Source organism: Grampus griseus (assembly GCF_964374135.1).
Source record: "Grampus griseus genome assembly, chromosome: 20".
Taxonomy (NCBI): domain Eukaryota; kingdom Metazoa; phylum Chordata; class Mammalia; order Artiodactyla; family Delphinidae; genus Grampus; species Grampus griseus.
The window spans coordinates 48,027,081-48,043,163 of record NC_139014.1 but is presented as its reverse complement, the minus strand read 5'-3'; the positions used below and the strand labels follow the sequence as shown (position 1 = coordinate 48,043,163).

The 16,083-nt window shown below is 55.2% G+C and overlaps 1 protein-coding gene across 1 annotated transcript in view; it reads right to left on the bottom strand.

The window, feature by feature from the left end:
* The window catches only part of WSCD1 (WSC domain containing 1), a gene marked incomplete at its 5' end in the record, with an annotated part of 31,164 nt that extends 15,529 nt beyond the window's left edge, over window positions 1–15,635 (bottom strand). Inside the window, 4 exons of the mRNA XM_082680016.1 lie at window positions 3,865–3,986; window positions 8,163–8,347; window positions 8,689–8,803; window positions 15,209–15,635. Coding sequence (XP_082536142.1) covers window positions 3,865–3,986; window positions 8,163–8,347; window positions 8,689–8,803; window positions 15,209–15,635 — 849 coding nt within the window. The remainder of the gene's footprint in view (window positions 1–3,864; window positions 3,987–8,162; window positions 8,348–8,688; window positions 8,804–15,208) is intronic.
* Between the last annotated feature and the right edge of the window lie 448 nt (window positions 15,636–16,083).

Sequence of the window (16,083 nt, the reverse complement as noted above, 5' to 3'; positions counted from 1 at the left end):
TGAGTACAAGTCATATCGACAACCGCAGAGCAGAAGGAGGGAGAAGCGAGGAACGGACCTTCTGGGAACCGGCGGCTCACTCCGTCAGGCAGATGGTGGTCTTACTTACAAGCATGACATCTGGGGCCTCATCCTCGCCCTACCTGGAATCCCTAATTCCAGAGCCAGGTCACAGGTGGACTTCAGTCACAGTTTCGCCAAGGCATCTCTGGGGGTGGCCCCGAGGACTGCTGTCTCCCAAAGGGATCCACAGAGAACACCCCTCACCCCGGAGCATCCTACCCACAGCTACGAAGCCCCACACCAGTCACACCGCCCCCTCCCTGCCACACCATCAGTAGCTCCCTCCTACCCACCGAGAAACATCTGGACTTGGAGGTGGGCATTGCAGCCTGTCCCCGTCCTACCTTTCACATGGCACCGTGGAGCCCTGCGCTCTGGGCGGGCTGGCTGCCTTCCCACTACCTCACCCCTGCCCAGCCACTGCCTGGTTTTATGATGCACTCCTCACGCCCCTCCCCTGCCCACTGACGCCGCCCCACACCCTCCAGCTCTAACCCTTCCAAAAAGCTGCAGCCCTCCTACTGAAGCCTCCTTCATCCCCAGCAGGCACTGACCTTCCTCTGCTGTAGGTCAGAATCACCCAGTTCCCGTCTTAGCCCTTCTTCAGGGGTGAGCTCTATCTCCTGGGGCAGCTGGCATCCCCCCCATAAGTGTCAGTGTATGTGTTTGGCCCCTGTCCCACAGGTATGTCCTGCCAAGACCTGCTTTCAACTTGAAAGCTGGAAATGGTGACTCTGATCCTCACAGCTGCAAACATTCCGTGGATCGAAACAATGGGATTCAAGGAAACAGCCACTGTCCCTGCCCCATCTGACAATACAGGGGAGGCCAGGATATGAGCCAAGCTGTGAGCACAGATTCTGACGCCTGTAGGGCAAAGGCCATTTCTGAGAACCCTGGACGCCCTGTCATCCTTGTTCTGACCTCAACAATTCGCAGCATCGCTGCCCAGAGCCAAGCAAGTAACCAGCCCTTGAAACGCATCTCGAGGGGAGACGTACAAAATGCAAAGGTGCAAAACGGCATAAGCGATCGACAGCCCTCGGGTATCTTGGCACACGTCGCAATGTGAGAGTGCAGCGACCTGGATTTCTGTCAGTAAACATGAAGAATGGCTGGAAATGGGAGTTGAAGAGTTTAAAATCTTCAAGTTCTGTGTCTGTAACCACAAGGCAGAATTCTCTGGGCCCCTGTGGGCTGTCCCAGGGGAGGCATCCCCAGAATACCGGGCCGTCTACCTGGGATGCTGCTCTGAAGTTATCTTCTCCAAAAGAAGAGGCACAAGGATGCCTTGCTTCCCTCTCATGCAGAGCTGGTGGGGCGTAAAATTAACACAACCCTTGCCGAGGGCAGCATGGCAAAGTTTACCCACAGGACAAGGACAGACAGCCTTTGACCTGGCACCTCCTAAGAATTTCATCTGGCAGGTCCACCACCGACACAAAACGACCCACCTACAAGGATAGTCGTCAGAGCCTTGTTTGTAAAAGCAAAAGACTGGAAACAACCTAAATGCTTAATAGCGGGGCGTTGGTTAGATAAGTTATAGGACATCCATGTAATTGAATAAAAGAGTGGGAAAGCGCTTTCTGTGCCAACGTGGAGCAATGTCTAAGAGAGAGGAGGGGATCGTGGGGCAGAGCAGTGTGTGTGGCTCGTTACCATCTGTGGGGTTTGTAAAGGCATCGTGACTCTGTAAAGGAACAACCACTTGAATATTCATAGAATCTCTCCGAGAGTGGCTGGCCGAGGTCAGGTCCGTCAGCTGCGTCCAAGGAAGGACACTGAGTGGACGACACACAGGGGTGAGAGGAAGACTTTCCCCTCGACCCCCTTTGGTGTCTTTTTACTGTGTTCCACGTGAGCATGTTATCTATTGAAAATAATTTAAAACATCAAAGAGGCAGAGCCATGATGCTGCCCGCTCCCTTTCCTCTTGTTTCTTTTCCTGTCTCCTGTCTCCTCCGGCTAACTCGCCTGTCCCCTTCCCCCGCCGATATCACACCGAGAGGCGGCAGCAGCGTGAAAAGCACGGGGCATGGTGTCGAGAGTGGGATGTAAAGCCCCGTCGCTCTGTGCCTGCGTGTGAGAGCTCTCACTCCTGAAAACCTGCACTAGCTCCGCAGCAAGCAGGGGTCAGACTATCCCGGCTCACGGAGCACTGAGAGCCGTGAGCCGACCACCAGTGGGAAGGCTGCAACCCAGCGCCCGGCACACAGGAAGACGCCTCTATGTCTGCTGACCGGGAGGCTGGCCTTCAGCAGGCCCAGATCAGCTGAGTTCCTCTGATTCCAGTGCGCGGCTCTCCAGGGAGCCGCTCTGAACTGCAGGTGTGAAGGAAGCCCAGAGAGGGCGGCGTGCTCCCCTGCTGGGCGAGCAGGTGTCCCTGCCATCTCTACTGGCTCTGATCCCACCAGGGGGAGAGGGGCGGAAGGGGTCCCCAGGCCAGATGTCTGTGAATCAAAAAACAGTCTTTTCGGCTCCCAGAATTGTGTCTCATGAGCCCTGATGCCTAAGACATCTTTGGCAGTGGCTTTGGAAATGCCGGAGATGTCAGAGAGCCACTTCAAAGGCCGCGACTGTGCAAGAGGGAAGCGAGTAGGAAAAAGGCTTTGTCTCCCCCCACCTCCAAGGGAAGCATCTCAATAGGGCTGAGAGCGCGGCAGCTCCCTGTGGGTCGGGGCCCCCTGCAGGGAGTGCTTCTTTGTGTCCAACTACATGTGCTTTGGCTGAGGCCCACGCCCTATACCCTTCTAACAACCAGCAGGCTACGGAGCTAGGCGGAGTTCAAATCCTGGATCTCCCCCTTCCTGGCCGTGTGACCTCGGGCAGGATGCCCGAGCTCTCTGTTTCCTCACCTGCAAAATGCAGTTAATCAGAGCACCTACGGTTGTCAGGAGGATTCAATGGGTTAACACGTGCAAAGTTGGAACAGAACCTGGAATAAACGATCAATACCTGTTAGCTTCTGTTGGTAAAGACCATCATCGTTGCCAAGGCCCTCCTCTCTCCTAGCCCTACTCTGTTACACTGCCACGTATCACAGTCCCGTCAAGGCTACTGAACCCCAGCACATCGGAGCAGCCCCAAATCCCAGCCTCCTGCCACCTGGGGCTATTTCCAGGGCCACGGCCTCCAGCCCAATCTGGAGACCACGGGTCTCCAGCCCCAGCTCTCAAAGCCCTTTGGGCGGCCCGCCGGTCCCGCCAGCCTCGCTTCACACCCCGTCCCCGGTCCTGCTTTGTGCAAGCCCCACGTGGCCTTGATCAACGTTTCCCACCCTGGAGCTGGCATGCAATGCAGGGACAGTGGGCTCTGGTGCCCAGCCAGCCCCTGCACAGAGCCACACTCCAGTCCTCAGCCCAGGCTGAACCAAAGGTACATGAGTGACTACAGCCCCCGGAAGTCAGATTCATGGCCCAACGCCGTCAGCGCAAATAACAGAAAATCTGCACTCCCCAGGTCCCAAGCCAGCATCTTCCTGTTTCCAAACCAAGTCAACTTAACATCTGACACTTGTGCCAAGAGCTCACGTCGGGAAAGGCACGATTCTTTCAGCTTTACAACCTTCTGTGACAATTCCCCACCCAGCCCCGGATCACCTCGTTAGCGGGCTTCCTGCCGGCATCCTCGGCGACTCTGCTGCATCATCGCCCGCCCTCCCGGACCTCCCTCCTCAGCTCCCACCCAGGCTCCGAGGACGGACAGCCGCAGCCCCGCACGGGCACCTGCCCCTCCCTGAGACCACCACTCAAGCTGGACGGTTAAAGGACAGGGCTGTGAGATCATAATTGCTCTTACTTTCTGGGAGCAAAATCCTGAACACGTCTCCACGGTCACGTTGGCCTGTACCAGGGAGTCGGGGAAGGCGTGGGTGATGTTCTCCAGCAGTCGGAAGCAGCCCCGGTACGTGACGGTCCTTCCTGCGGGGAAGGAAATGGGGTTCCGGTGAGAAATGGTGCCCACCATTCTTGGGGCCTGTCACAGAGGAAAACAGTGGCTTCAGAGGCCAAAACAGGTGGAAACACACTCAGGAAAGGCAGATTTCCAATCAGAGAGGGCAAACTGCCCGTAGAGGCTGTGGTCAAGCCAAGCTCCTGAGAGAAACCAGGCACCAGAACCTTCGTTAGCCTTGGTCGCCAGGGTCACCGACAAGGGACCATTTGCTGAAGCTTCTGAACTCATGTCTTGCTTCTCCTGCCAGCCCTCGGGGGACAGTGTGCGTCCTCTCCTCCTCCTTCCCTTCCTTCCTTCCACAAATCGGGACTGTGCGTCCATTCTGTACTAGATTCTGCACTGGGTGACCCAAGAGATTGACACTCTGGAAAACTCTGTCCTACCCACGCACGCGCGAAAAGAAAAGTCGATTTGGAAACCTGAAATCCTGCCACACTCCTTCTTGCTGTGCCGTCGAGTCACACCACTACTTTGCTTTCTCTGGTCTTGAACTCCCGCCAAATTCTAGGAATACTCCTCAAGCCCGTGGTACACAGGCTGCCAAGTTGTTCTACAGACCTTCTGGTGGGGAAGTTCAGCTCCCTAGTTGGCTTCCTTGGTGTGGGGACAAACCTTCTGGAATGTTCCGGCACCAACTGTTCCTATTTCCTCCAGACTCCTCAGAGTTTCTCTGGATGGCGTCCTGATTCTCATCCCATGCTCCTTTTAACACAACATCTCCCGGGGCTCAGCACCTCTCCCGGTTCTCTCCGCCTGCCACACCTCTTGGAGAGAGCAGGAACCCTCTAGCCCGCCGGCACCATGGCGGGAGGCTCTCTCCATGCAAAACGACAAAGCAGGACCAACTCTGGGTCTGGAAGCCCATCCTATCGACCATGGCACCAGTGGTCTGGGCGTCAGGGCACGGACCTATCAGGGCACAGAGGAAGGAAAGCAGCCTGGTGCTGGGAAAAGAGTCCACGCAGAGCATCCTAACGACGGCCTGGGATCAAGCCCCGGGACCGCCAGGGACTCAGTCAGCAATCTGGGCGTGTCATGGACTCAGAGACTCTCCATTTTCTCACCTAAGGAACGCCTGGCGGCTAGAGTTGTTCTGAGGGATGACACGCACCCACATGCCAGCCCCCATGGGGCTGCATCTCCCAGAGCCACTTTCCTGCCCTGGATTTTGGTGCAAGGGCCTGGGGTGATGACTTGTGCAGGACCCACAGAACTCCATCCTGCCCTGTGGCGTGACTGGGCCCCCAAAGGACAAAATATCTAGACGGACTGGGCTGTGGTCCTCGGTCAGCTGCACTGGGGTGGGACAGGCTCCAGGGAGACAGGCTTCGGGCCACATGGCAAGGGAGGGTGAGCAGTGTTCCGGTGAGTACCTCCCTGCTGCCTGGGAGGAGGCTGCATCTGGGTCACCCCAATGCTCCCCACACCCGGCCCAGGGCCTGACACACAGCAGGTGACCAATATGTGCCGACAGAATAAGGAATTGGACACGACAGGGCAGGTGAGGGCGCGGCACAAGCTGGAACAGGTCAGTGATACAGGATGCTGCTACAAGTGCAGTATCAGCTGCCTCTAGACTTCGCCGCTGTGGCTGTCGGGGAAGAGGCTGTGACCCAGGGCAGTCCATTCCACACCCTTCCCTCCCGCTCCCCAGGTGACAGTTCCAGGGGCGCCTGGGGCAGAAGGACGCCTCCAAGATGGAGCCACTGATGACCTGCTCTGCACCTCCCCCTGATCCCAACCCGGGGGGCACCTTCACGGCTCTTACTCCTGTGAGAGCTCCTTGCCAGTGAGAACTGAAATTTCAGATGGCTGGTCACCTGGTCACCTCTTGACAGAGATCCTGTCGGTTCATGCCCTTGAGAGGGGAGCAGGCCGGCAAAGGCCAGCCGTGCAGGCTCCCCAGCCTGCCGGAAGGGGTGGCTGTCCCACCGTTTCAACATTAACTGTGACAACAAGTCTAGCCAGCTTGAGATCTGAGGCTGGCTCGAATGACTGGACCATCTGACCCTTAACCAGTGGGCAACCTAGAGCCAAGTACTGATCTCTGAGGGTCAGTGACTGAGCAGGCAGGACAAGCTGCCAGGGCAGCCCAGAGCCCACGTACAGACCTGATCCTCCTGGCGGGCAGGGCTGAGGAGTCAGGGGGGCTAATGTTGTTTGAACCCAGGAAAATCAAAGGTCCAAGAAGCCCTCCTGGAGCAGTTTGGTCCTCAGGAAGCCCATGTGGATGCCCAGATGACAGGGCGGGACTTGATACATCCATGTACCATGGCAAACTGCTGAGCCAGGACAGGGCCTGCCACAGAGTAGGTGTCAATGAGTATCTGTTAAGTTAATGGCTCATTGGTGAATCCGTAGAGTGCACTGTCAGGGTCTCCACCCCTGTCCCCATTCCCCCATCCGGAGCCCTGGTTCCCCGACAATCCTGTCTGAATATAGAAAGCACTGGAATAGCCTAGCTGGCCGGGTCTGAGCACTGAGCCACTCTCCCCATCACTCTGACCCCATAGATGGTAGCCAGTGTTGGCTTTGCAGCTCACCCATGCTCCTCTGAGCTGGGCTTCTGGACTGCTTAGCAAACTCCTTCGTCACTCAGAAAGCTCTCCCAGAAACCCCTCTGCAGTCTTCGCGTCTGACCTGACCCCTTTCTCTGAGCTCTGTCCAGTTCTCGAACTAATCCATCAGCTCTCCCGGAGCCCTGGTCCATGGCCAGAGGTGGCTGAGTTCATGAGTTGATGCTCCTGGATGCTGGGCTGTGCTTCCATCACCTGCAGTCTCACACTCGCCAGCGGTGGGGGGAGGTCTCCCACGCTCTGACTGTTTCCCAGCCTGGCCCCTCCCCGTCAGGAAGAGGACGGCCCCCCAAATGTGCAAATGTACACAGCCATATTAATTTATAGAAGGGCCTTTTATAATTACAGCAAGTGGATCTGCAGCTCATCTTGCAATGAGGACAGATCCGAGTTTCACCAACGCCTAGCTGGGCCCCCTCAGTGGTCATCTCTGTTGAGATGACATCTCTGCACTTTCAGGTGAAATTCCGGGAGGTTCAGTCTTGCTGTTTGATGCACCAGTTTACTCTCCCTCGTGGTCGATTATTTCCCCTGAGTTCTATAATTTTGAATTGTAAACTCATCTTCAGTGGGAATTCAGCGACGGGAACCCTTTACACCTGGGTTGGTGGCAGAGCTCCCAAGAGAGAATTTTGCACGTGCCTCTGTTGGTACCTCCAGATGGCCCAGAGCCAAACTTCATGTTGGAGCTTTCAGGACCAGGCAGATGGCACAAATCTGAACCTTAAAACGCAGACAAACGCAGGCCTGCAATTATAAACTCTTAGGTTATAAATTCTTAGGAAAATTGTTTTTCACCCAAAGCTCAGGTCAAAACAGACAAGTTTTTCTATTTCTGGCAGGTTGTTTTTTTTTAATGTAAAATTTCACTGATTCATACTTCAGTGAAATTGGATCCAACTTTATACAGAAGTTTCAATCCAACTCCCTACCCTGACAGGCTCAAAGAAAGCCTCCTTTTCTGTCCTCTGTGGACATGAAAACCTAAGCCGTGTGATCACCAAGATGAGCAACTTCCGCTGGCGGAGACCCAGAGCTGCACAGCGTCCTTGATTACCTTCATCTCACCACTGTGACTTCTACTTCCCACTTCTTTCCTGGAGCCAGGGACTTCCTTACTTTCTTGTTAGTTCAGCTGTGCATTTAAGACAATTTTACCCAGCATTTCTAGGTGTTTCATAGCTAGGAAACATTCAGACTACCTGGTCTGCCCCATTGCTAGAAATCAAAGTCTGCCTCTGCACTTCACAAACTAGACTGGAAACCAGAGAGGGGAAGCAAACTGCCTGAGGCCACACAGCATGTCTGAGACACACCTAGACCTAGGCCCTGGGCCTCCTGATCAGTTTCTCTCTCCTGTAGAGGATAAGGAAAGATGTGCCTCGGTCATGAACTCGAGCGAACTTAGGCTAACCCCACACCCCTGCCGCGAGCCTGGCTGGGGAAGGTGGTGAGGAAGGCGGAGCACAGGTTCGGTCCCATGTGGTTTGGATGAGGGGCTGCAGATGCGGGGGTGGTGGCAGAGCAGGGGACGGACGGAACTCAGGGACAGACTGGCACACTCACGCTTCCTGGAGCCGGGCTGCAGCTGCTCCACGCGGTACACGGAGAGACGGCCCACACCCCCGCACACGGAGCTCTTCTCCCCTTTGCATTCATGGTTACACTCCTCTGGCCCCATGCTCATTGCTGGGAGCCGGTTTCCACAGTAGCATTCGGCCCCGGCCTCCAAACCGGCATAGACGTAGGACCTGCAGGCAGAGCGGGGCCTGGGGTGAGTCCTGACCTTGGCCCAGGGCACTGAGGTCTGGTTCCAGGAATGGCAGCTGGGTCTGGGGCCAGGCTAAGGGTGAGTCCTGGCATTGCAGGAAGTGAACCCCGGGTCTCCTGACACTGAGCCCAGAGCTCTTTCCATAACCCCCTGCCATCCCATCAGTAAACTTTCTTTGTTCCGGACAACTGGGATCTGATCAGTCGAGCTCTGCTTACACTATGACAGCCGACTGGAAGCCGACGCATATCCTCAGGGACACCACTTCCACTTTCTGGACCTTATTTCCAGTGGAGCTGATGGTCAGGGTCCCACACTTACCGCTCAGCGCACGCATTCTGGCAGTGGGAGACGGTCATCTTTCTCAAGTCAAAAAACACAGCCCCCTTCAGAGTTCTCTCCTGGCCGTCATCACTGAAGCATCCCATGTATGTGCCTGCAGGCGGGAAAGAACAGCAGAGACTCAGAGGCCCCGGATAGAGGGGAGATTACCTGGCTCCACCCTTGGCATTGCCCTTCCTGGCTAAGGCTCTTCTCAGAGAAGCCCAGGGGATGCGGCTGTGGTCCAACCCTCCCTGAAGCGCCTCTGGACACTTCCACATTGTTCTCGTCCTCCCCCTTTTCCTAGTTAATGGCCCACTGTCCCTCCAGACACCCTGCCAGGAGCCTGGCATCAGACAGAATACAACTTTCTTCCACTGACCCTCACCCACTGAGTCTGGCTCGTTTAATTTCTTCCCCTGGACCCCTCTCCTCTCCATCCCTACCCTTCCTAGGCTGCAAAAGGCCTCTCTGCCTCCAAAAATGTCTCGATAGGCAGGTCCTGTCACCTCCTCGTGATCCAGAGGGAAGAAATGAGTTATGGAAAGTCTGATCTTAGCTAACATAAAGATCTTGCAAACAGGGAGAGTTATATCAAGAAGAAAATCTGCCACCCCAGGAGGAAGTAAGCCCCCATCCCTGCAGGTGTGTAAGCAGATGCTGCTTACACACCTGTTAACATGTAAGAGAGCTGCCCTGTGTGGGAATCATTAGGACCAAGGGACAGCTGAGCCCTCCCCAGTGAGGGCATCTGTGGCACATTCCTGCAAAGGGACACTAGGGGACAAGACTCCACAAAGCAGCGACAGTGTTGACCCAACCGTGCACATGTCAATGGGAAACAGCCCTGACCTGTCACCTCAAGAGAGGGAGCTGCCTCCCAGAAATGCACAGCAAAGCCTGGAGAACTCGAGCACTAAGCAGGTGTGTCAGGTGTGTAAATGTCATGTGCATCGCAGCGCACTGAAGGAACTGTGCATTGGGAGTTTGCAAACACGCCATCACGTAGTCCGAGCTGTGAATGCACACCCTCAATAGCTGAGCCCAGATCTGGACCAGGCACCCGTGATAAAGATGCTTCTCGTCTCCAGGGCAACGCCTACACTCAGTTCCAGGATGTCTCGGGTGGCGCCTGAGCGGTACGCTGCAGCCTCCGGAAATTAGGCTGTCTCTGGGAAGCCGCACACCCAAGGCCTCCCAACAGCCTGCCAGCTCCCAGACGGCTTTGCGGGGAGGAGTAGCGATCTCATCCACCAGTCCAGGAGCTCCCTGTTCAGGCCAGACTGGCTTTTGCTGCTGCCAAGAACCTGGCCCAGAGCAGCAGCTCAGGGCCGCCTGCTGAGTAGTTTGGAGGAGTGGGTCTGCCAGCCTTCATTCCTGGGGCCCAAATCAGGGAGTGATTTTCCCGGGTGTGAACAGCACACTTAAATCCATCTCTGACCTTGACTAAATCACTTCAACATTCTGTGCCTCAGTTTCCTCAAATTTCAAATGCATAAATGCAACCCACCACCCCACCCAAGCTCATCCCTCTTGCCACATTTGGACATGTCCCTGCTCCCTCCCGCATGTCCACACTTTACTTCCTACCTGTCCTTGACAACTTACAGCCCTGACCACTCCAGCCCACTACGGCCTCTCCTTTCTCTGAATTGAGTGTCTGAAAACCTTGCTGTCACCCAAATCCTTATCGTTAACTGTTGTTGTTAAAAATCGTGTACACCTGTGTATCCTGTCTCTGTACCATGACTTAAGGCTCATTGAGGGCAGGGACCACACCTTCCCCTTAGCTGGTGACTCACCACACAGGGTCAGGCACGATGCCAACAGTGGGTCAGAGCTCCTAAAACCCACACTGACATCCTGCGAGGGTGCGAGAGGGGGAGCAGAGAGCCCAGATGCAAGGAGGGGCTGGTCCCATTGGCTGCACCAATGTGCGATTCCCAGGGCCCCAGGTTAAGAAAGGTAAGGCAAGAGGAAGATGACCAAGATGGGGGAAGATGGGACTCTCCGCCATGCCAGGAATGGTTGAAGACCCCGAGACCTCAGGTTAGAGGACCTGGGGCTGAGGAGACAGCAACAGTCACCTTCTCAGTGTCTGCCAAAGGGTCTCCCCCCGCTTCCAGGCTATGAACCTCTTGAGGTCACCTTCATTGCGGATGCCCAGCGGCACACACGTGGCCACACCCAGTGTCTGTCCATGGACACAGGCTCCACTCCTCTACTCGGGACCCCAGACACCCAGTCCCCACAAGCTTCTCTCTCTTTATATAAATCTCAGGACTACCAAGACCAGAAAGCTCTCACCCAGGTCAGTGAGAATCAATCGCTCTCCTTAGCCTGCCTACTTAGTTAAAAAAAAAAAAAAAAAAACTAGCATTTAAGAAATTTCTGACGTGTGTTGCTCAGCAAAGAAGAAATTCTATTATAGCTTTCAAGTAAACATCCAAAACAAGCTCAGGGGTTGCTAAACATTTATCACCGTTGATGGGAAATTAACCAGAAGGTTCTAAAGGTGTCTGGGCTCAAGACCCCTGAAGGCTGAAACCGGCGCATACACATTTTGCGGGGAGAGTGGGGAAACAGCCCTAGGGAATGGGCTGCCTTAGATTCAAATCCAGGTTCCACTACTATCTGACTGCGTGATCTGGCATGTGCAGCTTCCCCTTCCTGAGCCTCCACTTTCCCATCTGTAAAATGGGGATATGGTCTCATGGAATTCATGGGGTGGTTGTGAGAATTCCACGAGATAACACAGAAGGTATCTAACGCAGGCGTGGCATGTAGTACGGGCTCAGCGGTGACTGCTTTTATTGTTTATATGTCATTATTAACAATAAATATTTTTACATGACTATACTTCCCTGAAATGCAAAATCCTTCGTCATTAAAACGGTGACAGCACCGCTGACATCATAAGGCTGTACAAAGATTACATTAAATGAAATAACAGATGTACATCTAGGCACGTCACAGATGCTCAGATAAGTAACAGCTATAACTATTCTGATCCTACACTCTAACCTGGGGGCCGAGTGTGACAATGGCTCCGTAAATTTTTTTTTTAATTTATTTATTTTTGGCTGTGTTGGGTCTTTGTTGCTGCACGCGGGCTTTCTCTAGTTGAGGTGAGCGGGGGCTACTCTTCATTGCGGTGCACGGGCTTCTTATTGCGGTGGCTTCTCTTGCTGCAGAGCACAGGCTCTAGGCATGTGGGCTTCAGTAGCTGTGGCTCCCGGGCTCTAGAGCACAGGCTCAGTAGTTGTGGCTCACGGACATAGTTGCTCCGCGGCATGTGGGATCTTCCCGGACCAGGGCTCGAACCCGTGTCCCCTGCATTAGCAGGCGGATTCTTAACCACTGCGCCACCAGGGAAGTCCCGGCTCCGTAAATATTAGCGGAACACATTAATAAGAGAGAAAGAAATGGTTTTGAGCAGTCAGGCTTGGGTTCTTCAAAAACAAGAAGAGGCTAACCAGCTACCAGCTGGCCATCGGGTGGAACTGACCGGTCTGGAGGGGACGCCCATGCCCCGCTGGTCCCATCTCAGTTTGTAGCAAAGGCCTGAGACGCAGGCGCCTCCCCCTCTGCTTGTGAGGAGGAGAGGAGCCCCTTCTCTTGGAAAAATAATGAATGGCTTTTCTAACTCCCTGACAGAGTTAGAAAGAGAGAATGTGCAAAAAGAAAGGACTTCCCAGGGATGCACTGGGACACATTCTGAGACGGATTTATTACTTTCGGCTGAAACGGAGGCGATATATTATTGTCTGTGACTCCGCATCTGCTCATTTGCACATCAAAATGGACATGCCGTGAGGCTATTAACGATGGCTTTGGAGATATTGCAATGTCTTTGCAAATTACTATCAATAAAAAACAAACTGGCTATGGAGAAGTTACTATTTTTCCCCTAGTAAACTTACTGACATTTTATTCCATTATGGATGTTGTCCAAGGTATAATGAAATGCTCAGTGATTGATGGGACCTCCTGCAGCTTCCAAGGCTTGCCTGCCGGATCCCCTTACAGGGGGATGGCAGGCTGCCTGGGCCGCAAAGAGACGCTCTCTTTGTCTGCAACCCCAGCAGCTGTCCCGAGGGCTGGCCTGCAAGCTAGCCTCCACCAGGGAGGCCCCCCTGGCTGTGCGGGGCCCACAGAGCCCCAAGAAGGGAAGGGGGCTCCCAGAGGATCCTCAGGCCAGTGCCTGCCTCTCCCCACTTTCTCTGAAGATCTCCAGCCAGGATACCACAGCCTTTCCCAGAGGGCGAATTCTTCCTCCAATCCTGGGGGATATTCAAAATACTGAATAACCTATTGGGGCGGGGCACCAACCTGTCAGAATTATCACCATTCAACACCAGAACCTGACAGTTCCCGCTGTACCAGGCACTAACCCTTCACTTGCTAGGTTTGGGGGTCACCAGGGAGGGTCAGCCAGAGCATCAGAGTGTGGAGGGCACTCAGGGGCTCAGGGCAGAAACTGGTGGTGTATAACGGGTGACGATCGGTCCTGTTTGCATCTCACCACGATCTCCTCAGCGTTCACGGCAGCCTCTTCCATCGCCTCTCTAAATGATGACTTAAGGGGTACCCACTGGTTCTCCTGGATATACGTATTCTATACACAGGGCTATAACCAGGTCACCCTGAGTCCTCTCCTCTGCTGCCCAGTCACCCTGAAGCCAGGTTACAAAGAACTTGTCACTTCTGTCTAATGAGCCCCAAGCCCTTGGCACGTGCCTCTATGATGCCTCAGTCACACTGTGGGGTAATCATTTGGGTGCACATCTGATTCCACCACCAGACTGAGCTTCTCAAGTGCACAGTGAATAGCACACGTGGAGACTCATACGTAGGTCCTCAGTAAGTGTGGACTGAGAGAAATAAAAAGAGGAATCATGGCTAATTTGCCCCAGGTCATAGAGCCAATAACTGGCAATACCAAGAGAGAAACCCAGGTCTGTTTTCAAAACTTGTGCTCTTTCCATGCCTTCTTTCCAAGAAATCCATGGCAACTTTGTTTAGTCACTTACACTTTAGTCTAAAGGAGTTACACTGGTATAGCCTGCATAGAGACCCAGCTTCTAGATGTGTTGGGCAGAGTTTACAGAAATTGTATCTATATGAAATGAGCTACAGAACCAGTTCCTCAATTCTCCCTCATTCTTACATGGAAGCCTTGCTGAGGAATTCCACGCAAGGGCTATGACCTAGAGGATTTCAGATGAAACTTCATTCCATGGAAGTTTCTTTCTTGTAGAAGGCAGAGTCCTCCAGTCTTCACTGTACTGGGCCACCAGACTCATCCTCTAAGGCTCTTGCCTCATCTTCTTCTATATCCTGCCACTGAGGACTCTAAGCTCCAACTCCACTTCTTATACTCAGGATAGCAGTTCTCCTGTGATTTGTGGTACAGGACCAAATGGGGTGGTGACAGGGATGCTGGGACACTGACTGAGATCAGTCCCCACCCAACAATAGCTGTGACACTCCGTGGGTGCTCACGTCACACAGGCTCAGTTAACTGGGCCCTGCACAGTCTGGATAACTTGGTGTAAAGAGTCCCGACCTGGAACCAGGCTGATCCCATGATGGAGTCCCAGCTGCATGACTCTGGCGGTCTGATCAGCGTCCCGCCCGTGTCCCCGCGGCCTTGCTGCCTCCAGGCTGCACCCTAAGATGCATGTTCTAGCCTCGCTCCAAGCCCCCACTTGCTCCATAACGTACCCTTTACTGACCACCTTCTCTTCCCTGCCTCACTTCCCACTCCCCTACCAGTGTTCCTTGGATCACATCCCAAATTAACCAAGTCCATTTAAATCCCGATTTCAGGGTTTGCTTCCGGGGAACCCAGACTAAGAGAATGACCTTGGGGGAGTTTAAATAATAAGAGCTGCCAGTTCCTGAGTGCCAGCGAATACGTCAGGACGCCTAGCCCAGCGGCCCTCAGCTTTTGCGTGCACGAGGGCCACCTGGAGACCCTGCTGCTCCAGACTGCCGGCCCCCGCCCCAGAGTCTGGGACTTGGTAGGTCTGAGAATCTGCACTTGCAACAAGCTCCCAGGTGATGCTGAGGCTGCTGGTCTGGGACCCTGCTTTGCACACCGCTGCTCTATATGATCACATTTAATCCTCACCATAACCCTGGGGCAGGTATCTCAACCTCCATTTCCGAGGAGCCCATAGAAATTAAGAGACGTGGTCACCCAATAAACTTGGAGCTGAGCCAGGATTCAAGTCGAGGTCTGTCTCAGCTCCAAGATGCTCACACATCTCAACCTCCAGCCACGTGCGAGCCCAGCTGGGGAGCGAGCAAAACTCCAGAGGGCTTCCCCTCCCAGGCCCCTCCTGTCTGCCTCGGAGCCGGGGGAGGGGCGGTGTGGGAAGGCCCTGGGCTCTCGGCACCTACTTCTCGGGCTGCCGCCAGGGCCAGGGAGAGGGGACCCCAGTCCTGTGCCCCCGAATGGGGCCCCTGGGAGTAGCTCCCATACAGGCAAGGAGACCCGGGGCTGAGGACCTACCTTGGCTGCTGGCGGCTGGCCTGGGGGCCTCGGGGCCCAGGGCGGGCGGCCCCTGGGGGTCCCCCTTGAAGTGGTGGAACCAGCGGCGCCGCAGCTGGCGCAGCTCGGAGTTGCGGCTGCGGAGCCAGCGGGGGCCGGGCCGGGGCCGGGCCAGGGGGCCCCGCAGCACGTCCACGCCGAGCAGCAGCTCTGGGCTGACCCGGGGGTCGTGCAGGGCTCGGCTGTCCAGCAGGCCCACGCCCAGCGCCACGGCGGCCACTGGCAGGGCCTGCAGGGGGCCGGGGGCCCGGGGGCCCGGCGGGAGGCCCACGCGGGCCCGCTGCAGCAGCAGCAGGCTGCCGGTCATCAGGTAGGCGGCTGTGAGGAAGAAGAGCAGGAACTGCGTCCGGCGGAGAAACTTCTGGAGTCGGAAGAAAGGTTTGGCCATGCCCCTGGGCGGCAGGGCTCCCGGCTGGAGCCCAGGGACGGCTCCTAGCACCCAGGCGGGAGGGAGGCTGGGGCCTGCGGAGGCGTCATCCCTGCATCCCGGCAGCAGCCTGTGCTCTCCTGGGGTTACTGTTCCTCCCGCCTGGTTTTCAGCAGGTGCTCACGTGACACCATCACTTAACTCCGGCCCGGACCCTGCAGCTGCAGCTTCTGCCCAAGTGTCACAAACTCTGCCATCCCTGGGCTCTAGCGACCCTCATCTCCAGCTTATAAATCTGGAAAAGAAGAGAAAGGGCACTTAGATGCAATAGGAGGGTCCACTTCTCCCACTGCCCCAGGGTCAGGCACCCTGCACTCCGGGGCTCTGTTTACCAAAGGGAACTGCCGTGTTGCAAGAGCACATGACAGAGAGCTGGATTCCAGTCCCAGCTCTGCCACTGCATGACTGT